The following is a 13,338-nucleotide window of genomic DNA, read 5'->3' as shown; positions in this document are numbered from 1 at the left end:
CTCACCTGCACTGCCCGTGGTCCGGGTCGCACTCGGGGGTGCCCGCTGTGCCCGCCGTGCCCGCGCTGGAGCAGTTGCAGGGCTGGCAGCCCGCTCGGGGGTGGAAGCCAAAGGAGTGGGCGTCGCAGGCCTGGCACTGGGGCCCGGCCGTGCGCGGAGGGCAGAGGCACCGCCCCGTCGTCTCCTCGCAGGGGTGCCAGCCACAGCTGCACGCTGCAGGGACAGAGAGAGACGTGCAGGTGAGATGCTGCCCTACCCAGCAGGGCTGCGCCAACGGCCAGGATTCCAGAAGCTTCCAAGGGCCTGGGAAATGCCAGGCCTCTCCTCACGGTGGCATGATTGATGGGAGCCGACATGAAGGCCCTTTCTCGGGGCTGAGGCCGACCCTGGCGAAGGCTCCTGGTGGAGGGTGAGTGACATGCTGTGACATGGGTGAGGCGGAAGGTGCTGGAGCCCAGGCTCAGGTGGAGGTGGAGGAAGGGAGTGGGCTTGCTCCGTGCCCAGCCCTGTGCCAGGTGCTCACGGTCCAGGTCCGCTCCAATCCCATGAGAGGTGTTTCTTTGCTCCCTCCCTCCTTCCCCTCCTTCCGGATTTACTGAGCACCTGTCTGTGCCAGGGGCTGGGGCACAAAGAGAAAGCTCGCACCCCAAGACCTCACCGCCCGTGAGAGCATCATCCAGAAAACGGCTGTGACTGGGTGGGTGCAGGATGCAGGGGGAGCCCCGAGGGACTCGGGGAAGGTTCCCAGGGGACTTACAGCCGGGCTGGGACCTGAAGGACGAGGAAGGGCATTCGAGGTGGAGGGAACTGCATGTGCGAAGGCGGGGAGGCAGGAAAGAGCCCGCCTGGTCTGGGAACTGTGGGAGGGCATGGAGCCCAGGTCCAGGAAATCTGCTGGGTGAGGCTGGGGTCCCAGGATCCACTACCTGGACCCTCTGCCTCCTGGACCTCCTTGACCTCCTTCGCTCTCGGCTGCCTGGCCAGGAAGAGGCCCCGCCTACCTGCCCAAAGGAGGCTTTGAAGCTGGAGAGGGATGAGGAAGGAGGGCCAGCTGCTGTGTATTGTTGGATGGCTTCTCAGAAATCCCCTCCTCCTCCCCCTCCTCTGACACCACGGCAACCAGGTGGCCACTGGGGGAACACCTGTGAGCTGGGCTGAGTGGAGGGGGAGGTGGGCTGGGGTAAGGACCTCTGCTCCCCGCTCTGAGCCTCAGTTTTGGCATCTAGAAAATGGGCACCACAGCCCAGTTGCTGGCTCCTGTCAACCCAGGTGCTCCAGGAAGCGGAGGCCCAGGCTGGACTCAGGAGGGGGAAGGCTTGGGGGTGAGGGCGGGGCTGGGGGGGGCCTGCACCATCCTGCAGCTGGGGGCTCAGAGCCCAGGCGGCGGGGAGTCCCTGAGGCACGTGGCCTGCTCTTCCCACCAAGCAGCCTGCCTGGTGCACCCACTGCACGGTCACTGCCCAGGAGCCTGGGGGAGCGGGAGACAGGGCCGAGGCACAGACACAGGGATGGGTCTCCCTGAGCCCTGCAGTGAGAGGTCTCGGGGTCTCCCCTGGGGCACAGGGCTCAGCTGCTCCCAGAACCCGGTCAAAGCCCCAGGAGGAGGGGCAAGGAGGATCTGTTTCCTGGGGCTACTGCTCCCATGACGATAGACTGGCCTCAACCAACAGGAACACATGCTCTCCCCTTCTGGGGCCAGAACCTGAAGTCAGGGTGTCGGGGGCTGTGCTCCCCCAGAGGGCTCCAGGGGAGGGTCCTTCCTGCCTCTTCAGCTTCTGGGGGCTCCTGGCCGCATCCCTTCAACCTTCACATGGCCCCTTCCCTCCCCCATCCTCATGGGACTTCTCCAGTGTGTTCACATGGCCCCGCCCCTTGTTCATGTGCCCACTTCCTGCTGTTCACGTGGCCCCACCCCCTTCTTCACGTGCCCACTTCCTGCTGTTCACGTGGCCCCTCCCCTCCTCCATCCTCAGGCGGCTTCTCCAGTGTGTTCACGTGGCCCCGCCCCCTTGCTCACGTGCCCACTTCCTGCTGTTCACGTGGCCCCGCCCCCTTGTTCACGTGCCCACTATTACGTGTTCATGTGGCCCTGCCCCTTGCGACCTTGGATGGTCTTTGTGTCTGGGGTGCCACCTCCCAGGTTGGCTGTGTGCCCCTGCTCTCACACCTGCCAACAGTCCCTTTGCCAAAGTCCTTCCAGAAAATCGTGTGCGCGTACCCTCTCTTTCCTGCTGGGACTGAAAAGGCGACAGGAGAGCAGTGGCCCGTCCAGAGCCCATGCCAGAGGTCCAGAGGGGCCCGTGCCGTCCCTGGAAGGCTCCCGAAGGGGCTCCAACCTAGCAGGCCAATGGACCCCAATGCACCCCAATGTACTCCAATACACCCAATGCATCCATGCATCCCAATGCACCCAATGCACCCCAGTGCACCCCAATGCACCCAATGTACCTCAGTGCACCCCAATGCACCCCAGTGCACCGAGCCCCAAACCAGGCTGGGATCAGGAGCAGGACCCCGTTCAGCAAGGCTGGTCTCACGTGGAGACTCTGTGCTGAGGCTACATCTCGGGCAGCAGGATGGGTCTTAGATGGGTCTGCAGGCTTCTGGCTCAGGGCATGGTGGCTGCGGCCCCGCCCCCTCCCCCCTCAGCCTCGGCAACAGAACGGAAGAGGCCGCCCTGGAGGACCCCCAGCACCTGGGACAGAGCCGCCCTGGAGCCCCTGCACCTGGGACAGAGCCGCCCTGGAGAAGCCCCTGCACCTGGGACAGAGCCGCCCTGGAGAAGCCCCTGCACCTGGGACAGAGCCGCCCTGGAGAAGCCCCTGCACCTGGGACAGAGCCGCCCTGGAGGACCCCCTGCACCTGGGACAGAGCCGCCCTGGAGAAGCCCCTGCACCTGGGACAGAGCCGCCCTGGAGGACCCCCTGCACCTGGGACAGAGCTGCCCTGGAGGACCCCCAGCACCTGGGACAGAGCCGCCCTGGAGAAGCCCCTGCACCTGGGACAGAGCCGCCCTGGAGAAGCCCCTGCACCTGGGACAGAGCCGCCCTGGAGAAGCCCCTGCACCTGGGACAGAGCCGCCCTGGAGGACCCCCAGCACCTGGGACAGAGCCGCCCTGGGGGAGCCCCTGCACCTGGGACAGAGCCGCCCTGGAGAAGCCCCTGCACCTGGGACAGAGCCGCCCTGGAGAAGCCCCTGCACCTGGGACAGAGCCGCCCTGGAGAAGCCCCTGCACCTGGGACAGAGCCGCCCTGGAGAAGCCCCTGCACCTGGGACAGAGCCGCCCTGGAGCCCCTGCACCTGGGACAGAGCCGCCCTGGAGCCCCTGCACCTGGGACAGAGCCGCCCTGGAGGACCCCCTGCACCTGGGACAGAGCCGCTGGATGGCTGAGCGGGCACTTACGCTTGCAGTGTGGGAATCCGTAGTAGCCCGTTCGACAGCGGGTACACTGCCGACCGATGACGCCGGGCAGGCATGGGCACTGCCCGCCCTCGGGGCTGCAGTGAGGGCTAGCAGCACCGGCAGGATGGCACTCACAGGGCAGCGCGCCCTTGTGATAGAGGGCCGCCAGGGACCTGGCAGAGTCCTTACAGAACCCGGAGGCTGTCTGGGAGCTGTGGAGACAAACAGGACTCACAGTGCCATGCTGGGAGCTGTGCCCAGAGACGCCCCACCCGCCCTCCCATGTGCTCACCAGCAGGGTCTTGGGGAGGGACTGTGACTCTGGGTCACACACAGCTAGGGACAGCTGCCCCCCCCACTCCAGAACACCCCACAAGATCTAAGACCAGGGGTGGGAACCTTTGGGGCTGGGGTAACAGGGTGAAAATTTACCTACAGGATGAGTAGCAGAAGATGCCGATTATCCTATATAAAACCCTAATATGCACATCGGCCAACTGGCAGACAACCTGCAGAACGACCGGTCGCTATGATGCGCACTGACCACCAGGGGGCAGATGCTCAACACAGGAGCTGCCCCCGGTTGGTCAGTGCACTCCCACAGGGGGAGCGCCACTCAGCCACCCAGCTCATGGCTGGCAAGCGCAATGGTGGTGGTGGGAGCCTCTCCCGCCTCTGCTGTAGGCGGGCGGTAAGGAGGGATGGGTCCCTGACTGTGAGAAGGATGTCTGACTGCTGGGTCAGGCCCCATACCCTCGGGGGGACATCCCGGCAGGCGGACATCCCCCGAGGGGTCTCGGACTTCAAGAGGGAGCAGGCTGGGCTGAGGGACACCCCCCCAGTGCACCAATTTCATGCCCCAGGCCTCTAGTATCTCTATAAAGCAGTTACCAAGAAATTACACCTAAGTTTATGGTACACTGATAGCAATAACGAGGAGGACCAGGTGGATAATCAACATCTATTGAGTGCTGCGTGCCCGGAGCTTTCCCTACCTCTCACTAACCTCACAGCTACCAGGTAGGCCTACGCCCATTTCACAGATAGGGCAACGGAGGCGCCTAGATCAGTGGTTGCCAACTGGTGTCCGTGAGGTCCAAATGGTTGGCGACCACCGTCCTAGAGGGTAAGCAACGTTCCCAAGGTCACAGAGCTATGGAGTCACTCAGCGGGCACTCAAATCCTCAGCTGTTTGACTCCAGAGTCTTTGCTGAGTATGTTCTATTCAGGGACTTCTGCCCCCAGCTGCCTGGGGTGCTGGGTTCCCCAGGGATCCTGTGGGGGCCCGGGAGGGTCTGGAGAGATGGGGGCTGACGTTTGGGCTGCACCAGGCTCTGGGCATCGGGGAGCAGGAGAGAGGATGGGGTCTCTCCTGCCTGAGGCTCCTGCTCAGTCAGGTGGCACAGGAGGGTGGGCACTGGGTCCAACACACATCCCACGGGAGGTGCCTGTGGGGTGTCTCAGGAAACGGGTCTGGACCCCAGGAAGCAGCGAGGGGAAGAGAAGCTCCTGAGTGACCATGGGTCCCTGCTGGGAGGTGAGCCTCTCTGGAGATCCCCGCTGAGCGTGGGGGTCTTGCCCGGATGTGCATGACATCACCGTCATAGGACAAGGAATGCAGAGGGCACCTCCTGCCCCGGACCCGGCCTCATGCCTCTCCCTGGGCGCAGAGAGGGGAGGACAGGCCCCGGGGAGCTCCCACCCTCCAGGGCGGGAATGTGGGAGAGCCCCATGCCCTCCAGGGTGGGAATGTGGGAGAGCCCCATGCCCTCCAGGGCGGGAATGTGGGAGAGCCCCATGCCCTCCAGGGCGGGAATGTGGGAGAGCCCCATGCCCTCCAGGGTGGGAATGTGGGAGAGCCCCATGCCCTCCAGGGTGGGAATGTGGGAGAGCCCCATGCCCTCCAGGGTGGGAATGTGGGAGAGCCCCATGCCCTCCAGGGCGGGAATGTGGGAGAGCCCCATGCCCTCCAGGGTGGGAATGTGGGAGAGCCCCATGCCCTCCAGGGCGGGAATGTGGGAGAGCCCCATGCCCTCCAGGGTGGGAATGTGGGAGAGCCCCATGCCCTCCAGGGTGGGAATGTGGGAGAGCCCCATGCCCTCCAGGGCGGGAATGTGGGAGAGCCCCATGCCCTCCAGGGCGGGAATGTGGGAGAGCCCCATGCCCTCCAGGGTGGGAATGTGGGAGAGCCCCATGCCCTCCAGGGCGGGAATGTGGGAGAGATTCATGCCCTCCAGAGTGGGAATGTGGGAGAGCCCCATGCCCTCCAGGGTGGGAATGTAGGAGAGCCCCATGCCCTCCAGGGTGGGAATGTGGGAGAGCCTCCTGCCTCCAGGGCGGGAATGTGGGAGAGCCTCCTGCCTCCAGGGTGGGAATGTGGGAGAGCCTCCTGCCTCCAGGGCGGGAATGTGGGAGAGCCCCATGCCCTCCAGGGTGGGAATGTGGGAGAGCCCCATGCCCTCCAGGGCGGGAATGTGGGAGAGCCCCATGCCCTCCAGGGTGGGAATGTGGGAGAGCCCCATGCCCTCCAGGGCGGGAATGTGGGAGAGCCCCATGCCCTCCAGGGTGGGAATGTGGGAGAGCCTCCTGCCTCCAGGGCGGGAATGTGGGAGAGCCCCATGCCCTCCAGGGTGGGAATGTGGGAGAGCCCCATGCCCTCCAGGGTGGGAATGTGGGAGAGCCCCATGCCCTCCAGGGCGGGAATGTGGGAGAGCCCCATGCCCTCCAGGGTGGGAATGTGGGAGAGCCCCATGCCCTCCAGGGCGGGAATGTGGGAGAGCCCCATGCCCTCCAGGGTGGGAATGTGGGAGAGCCTCCTGCCTCCAGGGCGGGAATGTGGGAGAGCCCCATGCCCTCCAGGGTGGGAATGTGGGAGAGCCTCCTGCCTCCAGGGCGGGAATGTGGGAGAGCCCCATGCCCTCCAGGGTGGGAATGTGGGAGAGCCCCATGCCCTCCAGGGCGGGAATGTGGGAGAGCCCCATGCCCTCCAGGGTGAAAATGTGGGAGAGCCTCCTGCCTCCAGGGCGGGAATGTGGGAGAGCCCCATGCCCTCCAGGGTGGGAATGTGGGAGAGCCCCATGCCCTCCAGGGTGGGAATGTGGGAGAGCCCCATGCCCTCCAGGGCGGGAATGTGGGAGAGCCTCCTGCCTCCAGGGCGGGAATGTGGGAGAGCCCCATGCCCTCCAGGGCGGGAATGTGGGAGAGCCCCATGCCCTCCAGGGTGGGAATGTGGGAGAGCCTCCTGCCTCCAGGGCGGGAATGTGGGAGAGCCCCATGCCCTCCAGGGTGGGAATGTGGGAGAGCCCCATGCCCTCCAGGGCGGGAATGTGGGAGAGCCCCATGCCCTCCAGGGTGGGAATGTGGGAGAGCCTCCTGCCTCCAGGGCGGGAATGTGGGAGAGCCCCATGCCCTCCAGGGTGGGAATGTGGGAGAGCCTCATGCCCTCCAGGGTGGGAATGTGGGAGAGCCCCATGCCCTCCAGGGTGGGAATGTGGGAGAGCCTCATGCCCTCCAGGGTGGGAATGTGGGAGAGCTTCATGCCCTCCAGGGTGGGAATGTAGGAGAGCCCCATGCCTCCAGGGCGGGAATGTGGGAGAGCCTCATGCCCTCCAGGGCGGGAATGTAGGAGAGCTTCATGCCCTCCAGGGTGGGAATGTGGGAGAGCCCCATGCCCTCCAGGGCGGGAATGTGGGAGAGCCCCATGCCCTCCAGGGCGGGAATGTGGGAGAAACTCATGCACTCCAGGGCAGGAATGTGGGAGAAACTCATGCCCTCCAGGGCGGGAATGTAGGAGAGCCCCATGCCCTCCAGGGCAGGAATGTGGGAGAGCTTCATGCCCTCCAGGGCGGGAATGTGGGAGAGCTTCATGCTTCCAGGGTGGGAATGTGGGAGAGCCCCATGCCCTCCAGAGTGGGAATGTGGGAGAGCCCCATGCCCTCCAGGGTGGGAATGTGGGAGAGCCCCATGCCCTCCAGGGCAGGAATGTGGGAGAGCTTCATGCCCTCCAGAGCGGGAATGTGGGAGAGCCTCCTGCCCTCCAGGGCGGGAATGTGGGAGAGCCCCATGCCCTCCAGGGCGGGAATGTGGGAGAGCCCCATGCCCTCCAGGGTGGGAATGTGGGAGAGCCTCATGCCCTCCAGGGTGGGAATGTGGGAGAGCCCCATGCCCTCCAGGGCGGGAATGTGGGAGAGCCCCATGCCCTCCAGGGCGGGAATGTGGGAGAGCCTCATGCCCTCCAGGGTGGGAATGTGGGAGAGCTTCATGCCCTCCAGGGTGGGAATGTGGGAGAGCCCCATGCCCTCCAGGGCGGGAATGTGGGAGAGCCCCATGCCCTCCAGGGTGGGAATGTGGGAGAGCCCCATGCCCTCCAGGGCGGGAATGTGGGAGAGCCTCCTGCCCTCCAGGGCGGGAATGTGGGAGAGCCTCCTGCCCTCCAGGGTGGGAATGTGGGAGAGCCTCATGCCCTCCAGGGCGGGAATGTGGGAGAGCTTCATGCCCTCCAGGGCGGGAATGTGGGAGAGCTTCATGCTTCCAGGGTGGGAATGTGGGAGAGCCTCCTGCCCTCCAGGGTGGAAATGTGGGAGAGCCTCCTGCCTCCAGGGCGGGAATGTGGGAGAGCCTCCTGCCCTCCAGGGTGGAAATGTGGGAGAGCCTCCTGCCTCCAGGGCGGGAATGTGGGAGAGCCCCATGCCCTCCAGGGTGGGAATGTGGGAGAGCCCCATGCCCTCCAGGGTGGGAATGTGGGAGAGCCTCCTGCCCTCCAGGGCGGGAATGTGGGAGAGCCTCCTGCCTCCAGGGCGGGAATGTGGGAGAGCCCCATGCCCTCCAGGGTGGGAATGTGGGAGAGCCCCATGCCCTCCAGGGTGGGAATGTGGGAGAGCCCCATGCCCTCCAGGGCGGGAATGTGGGAGAGCCCCATGCCCTCCAGGGTGGGAATGTGGGAGAGCCTCATGCCCTCCAGGGCGGGAATGTGGGAGAGCCTCCTGCCTCCAGGGCGGGAATGTGGGAGAGCCCCATGCCCTCCAGGGCGGGAATGTGGGAGAGCCCCATGCCCTCCAGGGTGGGAATGTGGGAGAGCCCCATGCCCTCCAGGGCGGGAATGTGGGAGAGCCCCATGCCCTCCAGGGTGGGAATGTGGGAGAGCCCCATGCCCTCCAGGGTGGGAATGTGGGAGAGCCTCCTGCCTCCAGGGCGGGAATGTAGGAGAGCCTCATGCCTCCAGGGTGGAAATGTGGGAGAGCGCGTGCCTCCAAGGCCTTCCCACAAAGAAGTACTCACTCGATGTAGAAACTATTCCCTCCACAGCTGGTGACGAACTCCCAAGACTTGTCCACCGACTGTCGGTGGAGGGTCTGGTGGACGTGGTTCTCCGCGGGCACCAGGAGGACGCGGACCTGCAGGGAGCGTGAACATGTCCTTGGCTTTCCAGCAACACGGCTCACCTGCCACTGCTCATCACTCTGGGCAGGATCAGGGTCCCCGTCACTAAGCCCAAGACCAATGAAATGGATTTACACAAGAGTCACAAGAACCCCCAAGGCAGTATGAAGGCTCACTCCATGATCCACGCAGGAAACGATGGGGCGGGCAGGCCCTGGGAGAGCTGCTCAGAGCGGCAGCCTGGACGCTGGGCGGGGACGGGAGGCCTGGGGGTCACCTGGGGCCTGTCCAGACACCAGGGCCACGGGAGCCATGCCCGTGCACCTCCAGATCTATAGGGGTTGCTGTTTGGTATTTTTAAAAAATATATTTTATTGATGTCAGAGAGGAAGGGAGAGGGAGAAAGAGAGAGGAGCATCAATGATGAGAGAGAATCATGGATCCGTTGCCTCCTGCACGCCCCACACTGGGGATCAGGCCTGAAATGTGGGCATGTGCCCTGACCTGTAATCGAACCGTGACCTCCTGGTTCATAGGTCGACGCTCAACCACTGAGCGACGCTGGCTGGGCCTGTTTGGTATTTTTTAAAGGTGAGCAAACTGAAATGGCAGGACCAATGGGAACGCTCGTGCACGGCGTGCCGGAACTTATCCTCCATCGTGAATATCTGCAGCCCGTGTGTAAAGACTCTGCCAGTAACCCTGCTGCAGGAAGTTTCAAACATCTCTGTCACCTGCTCAGCGACCGGCAGCTCACAGACGCCACGGGTCCCACGTGTGCAGCTCAATAAACACCTGCCAAGCGCACATGCCAGGTGAGCCAGGCTCAGGGGGTACACAGTGAGTCAGGGCAGGTGACCTCCTCAGAGCGTGGCAGGGCCCCACGGGAAGCCCCACAGCATCAGCAACAGTGGCTCCAGCAGCCCAGGCGACAGGCACAGCAGGGGCACCGGGGCTGGGCGGGGCACAGGCCAGGTTTGGGGGCGTGCGAGGTCTCTGGGATGGGGTTGTGCAGCCGACGGTCCCATGTTGGGCCTGGAGCTCAGGAGGAAGCGGAGATGAATCCACAGGGGAGGGCGCCCCTCCCACCGAGGAGCGAACCCAACCGGCAGGCGCAGAGGCGGCTCTGCGGAGGGAGATGATGGACAAGGGCTCACGTCCCACCCAGGGGAGCGCCAACATGTGGGGACGAAGGAAGGAGAGATCACGGAAGAGCCTTGGAGAAAGCGGGAAAATAAACGAGAGAGCAGAGCCATGGACGCCACAGGAGGGCAGTTTTAGGAACAGAGGGGTCTCCCTGCTTCCGAGGGGGCAGGCGGAGGGCGGGGGGGGGCAGGCGGGGGGCGAGGCGGGGCAGGCGGGGGGCGAGGGGGGGCAGGCGGAGGCTGAGGTGGGGGCAGGCGGAGGCTGGGGGGGGCAGGCGGAGGGCGAGGGGGGCTGGCAGAGCACGAGGCTCAGCAGAGCTCGCACGGGCCTATTTTCTTCCTATTTGTCCTCTGTTATTCTAGTTTCCCTCCATTTTAATTGTCACACACTTTTTTGTTGTTAACAGGTAGCTGTAAGATTTAAACATTTTTCTATAAATATGACTTCATGCCCGGCCAGTGTGGCTCAGTGGTTGAGCATTGACCTATGAACCAGGAGGTCACTGTTGGATTCCTGGTCAGGGCACGCCTGGGTTGTGGGCTGGATCCCCAGTGTGGGGCGTGCAGGAGGCAGCTGATCCATGATTCTCTCATCACTGATGCTTCTCTCTCTCTCTCCCTCTCCCTTCCTCTCTGAAATCAGTAAAAGTATATTAAAATGCGTAACTATGACCTCAATTCCTTGGAGGAATGATCGTCATGAGCCAAACACACAGACCCACAGGATGGATGTCATGCGGAGATGGAGCTGGGGGCATGCAGACACACCAGCACTAAGGACTTTCCTTCCGGAACCTTCACAGTCACAGCCACCTCCGGCTCCCAGATGGCAAACTCAGCCTGGTCTCCAGCAACAGCCTGGTCCTGGCAGCCCAGCACGTGGGGGCAGAAGGAGGCACGGAAGACGCCTGGGCAGAGAGGGGTCCTGTCACGCCCTGCAAGGCCCTGCGAGGCCAGGGGCGGCAGCCGGCGCTCCCCGCTGCTCACCTGGCCCCCGCTGCCCTCCGTCCACAGACACGTGCGCGGGGAACGCGGGGTGTGCTGGCTGGTAGAAGTGGATGACAAGGATGTAGCGGCCGGGGCGAGGCACGCGTCCTCTCAGGGTCACTTGGCTCTAGGAGGAAAAGCAGGAAAACAAAATCCTTGAGCCGCAGAGCGATGACCAATCAGAATCGCGGGAAGTTCCAGGTTAAAACAACGACCGAGCAGGTGTTGCCAAGGGAAGGAACGCCCCCGCTGGAATGTTACAGCCCCGCAGAGGTGCTGCCGCAGCGACAGGAGGGCGGGGAATCGGTGCTGTCAGGCTGGGAAACCGTGGCAGCTGTTGCCAAAGTGGAACATACAACTGAGCAGTTTCAGATCTTAGCCCCGCCCAACAGGACGCATAGCGTGCTTGTCAAAAGGCTGCACAGAATGGTTGTCCGTGTTCAGTTACCATGGTGACAACCATGTCATAAGGAGCCGGCGTGGCTCAGTGGTGAGCGTTGACCTATGAACCAGGAGGTCACGGTTCGGTTCCCAGTCAGGGCAAAGGCCTGGGTTGCAGGCTCGATCCCCAGTGTGGGGCCTGCAGGAGGCCGCCGATCAATGATTCTCTCTCATCATTGATGTTTCTATCGCTCCCTTCTTCTCTTTCTTAAAAAAAAAATCAATAAAAACATTTTTAAAAGTGACAACAGCCAACACAACAATAGTGTCTGGTGTGAATGGCCCGTCTTGAACCATAAACACAGTGAAGTCATATAACAGAGTTGCATCTTATTGCTCACATTGCATAATAAGGCTGCATTTGATGGGTTAATTCTTGGAACCCAAAATCCTTGTTATACAAGTATACGCACCTGATTTTTTAAAAAAGTCACTTTGGAGCAAAAAGCGTGGATAATTACGACTGTTGTTATTTCTTGTAACTCGATCAAAAGTATACCTATCTTTGGTCAGACTGGCAAAAAACGTGTCTATCGGTGTGCCGCGGGACCTCGGTGACTGGCTGTGAGCCAGGAGGTGAGCGGGAGACGCTGCTCGAGAGACTGACCAAGACGTGTCTGTTGGGAATGTCCTTCCTCCAGCTGTGCTCGCGCAGCGGGTGACACAAGAACGCTGTGGAAGTGCTTCCATCCCAGCTCGGGGCGGTAACGAGCCTGACCGTGTCCGACAGCCAAGAACCGCGAAAACATGAGGTGCCACAGGATGGGCCACGCGCTTGCCCCGCCTCAGGCGGAGATGCAGGAGGGACAGAGCCTCGGAGGGGTGGCTCGGACAGGCTCAGCAGACGCCTCACGTCTGGAACCTCCACAGCTGAGAGCAGGGGCACCTGAACTCCCGGGGAGGGCTGTGAAAACACGGATCCCTCCGGAGACTCCAAGGCAGTAGCTCTGAGATGGGGCTTGCGAATCTGCATTCCTTTCTTTCTTTCTTTCTTTCTTTCTTTCTTTCTTTCTTTCTTTCTTTCTTTCTAAAATATTTTTATTGATTTCAGAGAGGAAGGGAGAGAGAGAAACATCCATGATGAGAGAGAATCATGGATCGGCTGCCTCCTGCACGCCCCCCACTGGGGATCCAGCCCACGACCTGGGCGTGTGTCCTGACCGGGAATCGAACTGTGACCTCCTGGCTCATAGGTCAACGCTCAGCCACTGAGCCACGCCGGCCGGGCCGACTCTGCATCTCTAACACGTTCGTAGGTGGGTCAGGGCCACACACTCCGAGAACCAATGGCTTCGAAACAGCACCCTCGGGGGGAAGGAGGGGTCCTACCTGTGGTGCCTCCACAGTGATGCCAGTAACCATGTCAGCAGAAGGAGAAGGGTCCTGGGGCGGGAGAGGGGGAGGCCCCCCACGTGGGGCATCCAAAATCCATGCTTCCGGAGGAGTTTCGGGGGACACGGAGATGCACGTGGCCCTGACAAAGAGGATTTTTCCAATCTTGTATTAAAGATAACCCAAAAGGAGAACTGCTGCTGGTGAAGATACAGACCCTGAGCATAAGCCGGGGGGACCCCAGGGCACTCCGCCGCTGCCTCGAAACCATGAGCCGAAACAGAGACAAAGCTTCGTGCTGAGGGAGTGAGTGACAGACACTCACTGACACTTCCCTCCGAGAACGGACGCTGTTGAGTGAGGTCAACGCCGCGGAACATTGTTATTCACCTCTGCCCGCCAAGGTGACATGAAACTGTAAACCACGAGAACTGCCCCGTCGTGCCCGAGGCACAGCCAGGTCTCACTGCCCGGCTCCGTCCTGGCCCCGGCACAGGTCTCGTGGCTGCGTCTGTGAATTATGTTTGAATCTACAGCAAAACAGCTCAGCAAACCCAGCAAGTTATGGTGAGCAAGTCTCACAACACCGTGGTGAGGCGGGCCCCTGCTTCCACGGCTTTTTAAATGAAGAGCCTCAGATACAAGGGTTA

General features: G+C 62.4%; 1 protein-coding gene across 1 annotated transcript in view; it reads right to left on the bottom strand.

Moving 5' to 3' along the window:
* The window catches only part of LAMA3 (laminin subunit alpha 3), a 157,270-nt gene that overhangs the window by 76,978 nt on the left and 66,954 nt on the right, over positions 1–13,338 (bottom strand). The window contains exons 27-32 of the mRNA XM_080686795.1: positions 12,686–12,830; positions 10,916–11,042; positions 10,697–10,836; positions 8,682–8,797; positions 3,405–3,616; positions 6–213 (exon numbers count right to left, since the gene is read on the bottom strand). Of these exons, the coding sequence (XP_080542921.1) occupies positions 6–213; positions 3,405–3,616; positions 8,682–8,797; positions 10,697–10,836; positions 10,916–11,042; positions 12,686–12,830 (948 nt within the window). The remainder of the gene's footprint in view (positions 1–5; positions 214–3,404; positions 3,617–8,681; positions 8,798–10,696; positions 10,837–10,915; positions 11,043–12,685; positions 12,831–13,338) is intronic.

This window comes from Plecotus auritus (assembly GCF_963455305.1).
Source record: "Plecotus auritus genome assembly, chromosome: 8".
NCBI lineage: Eukaryota > Metazoa > Chordata > Mammalia > Chiroptera > Vespertilionidae > Plecotus > Plecotus auritus.
This window is presented reverse-complemented; position numbering and strand designations above follow the sequence as displayed.